The sequence below is a fragment of the Pyxicephalus adspersus genome, chromosome 6 (genome assembly GCF_032062135.1).
Source record: "Pyxicephalus adspersus chromosome 6, UCB_Pads_2.0, whole genome shotgun sequence".
Taxonomy (NCBI): Eukaryota; Metazoa; Chordata; class Amphibia; order Anura; family Pyxicephalidae; genus Pyxicephalus; species Pyxicephalus adspersus.
In genome coordinates this window covers 105843415-105845606 of record NC_092863.1, presented here as the reverse complement: position 1 = coordinate 105845606, position 2192 = coordinate 105843415, and the positions used below count along the sequence as shown (strand labels likewise).

Genomic DNA, 2192 nt, shown 5'->3' with positions numbered 1-2192 from the left:
ATGAGTGACTTTCAACAATAAATGTGTACTGTAGTCTTCTTCATGGAAAAATAAGACATCCCCTGAAAATAAGACCTAGTGTGTTTTTGGGAGCCAAAAAAAAATATAAGACAGTGTCTTATTTTCGGGGAAACACGGTATCACTAATGGCTCACACAGGTGTAACTTTCACCCCTGCTTGTCTGCATCATTGTGAATGTCCACCCTATAATCCCAAACACCACCCCAAGCTCCAGTCTTCTACAAAGCTGTTGTAGATAGTGCGGCCTCCCTGCACAGTATACCGCACACTCCTCCTGTGCCAGGGTGACAACACTACTCCTGCAGAGATACAATACAGTGAGGATGTGTTGTCACCTTAGAACTGGCAGTGTGTTAGCAGAATCAATAGGTGAAAATAAAATAAAAAGAATTTATCAGTAAAATAAATGCAATGGTCAGTAGATGCTCAGGATGATCAATAGATAACCTGGAGTGATTACCAGAGGTCATGGGGGTATTAATGAAAGAACCAGGGGTGATTTATAGGAGTCCCAGGATGATCGGTTAAACATTTAAGACTATCTGTAGGTGACCCAGGGTGATCAGAACAAAACGCAATGTATGGATCAGACTCTATGTGCTTTGGGTGCCAGGTCCAAGCAAAGCCCCTGTAGTCTACCTTATAACATTCACAGGGCCGAAGAACCACAAGTACTAGAATGCCCTGTAACTGCGGTGGTTTAAAGTCCAGGTCTACACATTTTTATGTTTTCCAGGTCTGCAGAACCAAAACAAAGTTACCCCATTTTAGTAAGGGATCTAAAGGCTCACTCCTTGACCGTTTAGATTACCTGTGACACGTGTATGAGAATGTGGAGATTGGTTGTCAGCAGGAGGCACCGAATGCAAAGAATGTCAAATTTCTCCAATCTATTAATTCTTTTTTTGTCCTCACAGACTGCTCACCCATTGTGTACAGTAATAGCTTGATATATTTAATATTTTCCTGTCTTTGCTGCCAGGCGGCTGAGCGTCTTCGGAATTTACCAGAGGAACATTACAAGCAGAAACAGGCGCAGTCACAGAATAAAGACGCAGAGTGATCACTGCTCGGACCTAATGTGTCACCGGCGGAGGTGGAAGTATTCAATATAATTCTCCGGCCAGACAGGAAAGTCTACGTCCTGAGGACAGCAGCTTAATGAGCCGTGCATGTAGCAATGTACAATGTATGGAATGGCTTACGGGCAACTCCAGGCCATTATAAAATAATCAACGGAAAATGTATTAAAGGGTAAAAGACAGTTTTAAAAGATGCTTTATATGTAAATGTGATCTAATTGATTAAAACAAAGGAATCCCTATCACTGACAGCCCCTGTGCTGGACAACAACAGAGGTTTTCACTGGTTTTTGATCAGTAGGGGGTGCTGTGGTGGTGCAGTCATTCAAAGAGTTACAAAGATTCTTCAATGTGATTTGGCTGGAAGGAAATGGAGAATTTCATTCAGTGCCCTCATAGTTTGGTACTTTCGCAGCAATTTGTTTCAGAAACCAGATATATATAAAAATGGTAAAGGCAACCAGCACCTTAATGATCTCCCTATGATTTTCTCACTTCTCAGGAAGCCATAGAATGACATATTCATAGAATGAGTACATCAGGGAAGGTGCACGTACCCCGCTGCCTCCACCGGCCTTTTTCCAAAGTGCATTCATCCCATAATTCACCCTGTTGCCTCTCCGGGTCTGCCTTCTTCCCACAATGCCCTCGGCTTCCCAGGTAAATAATGAAACTGACCATCCACATGATCTAAGACCTTGACTCATCAGACTGGGCAACCTTCTTCAATTATTATTATTTACTTGTATTTATATAGTGCTGACATATTATGCAGCGCTGTACAAAGTCCATAGTCATTTCACTTAAGCTGCGTACACACTTGCAATTTTTGTGGTTGGAAAGGATCTTTCACGATCCTTTCCAACGACAAGGGACTCCACGATGCATGAACGATGCTGTACATACAGCACCGTTCATGCTCTATGGAGAGGGGAGGGGGAGAGCGACGGAGCGGCACCCTGCTGCGCGCTCTCCCCTTCCCTTTCATTAGATCGGCTGTCGCCATCGTCCGTGGATCCGGCAGGTCGGTCGTCCGGACGATGGACGACACCGGCTGTACACACGGAAGATTTTCGCCCGATAATTGG

At 44.0% G+C, this 2192-nt stretch overlaps 1 protein-coding gene across 1 annotated transcript in view; it reads left to right on the top strand.

The window, feature by feature from the left end:
* Positions 1 to 1377, top strand: part of GALT (galactose-1-phosphate uridylyltransferase) — an 11769-nt gene extending 10392 nt beyond the window's left edge. Inside the window, exon 11 of the mRNA XM_072413597.1 lies at positions 1005 to 1377. Within this exon, the coding sequence (XP_072269698.1) occupies positions 1005 to 1085 (81 nt within the window). The 3' untranslated portion in view covers positions 1086 to 1377. The remainder of the gene's footprint in view (positions 1 to 1004) is intronic.
* The last annotated feature ends 815 nt before the right edge of the window (positions 1378 to 2192 follow it).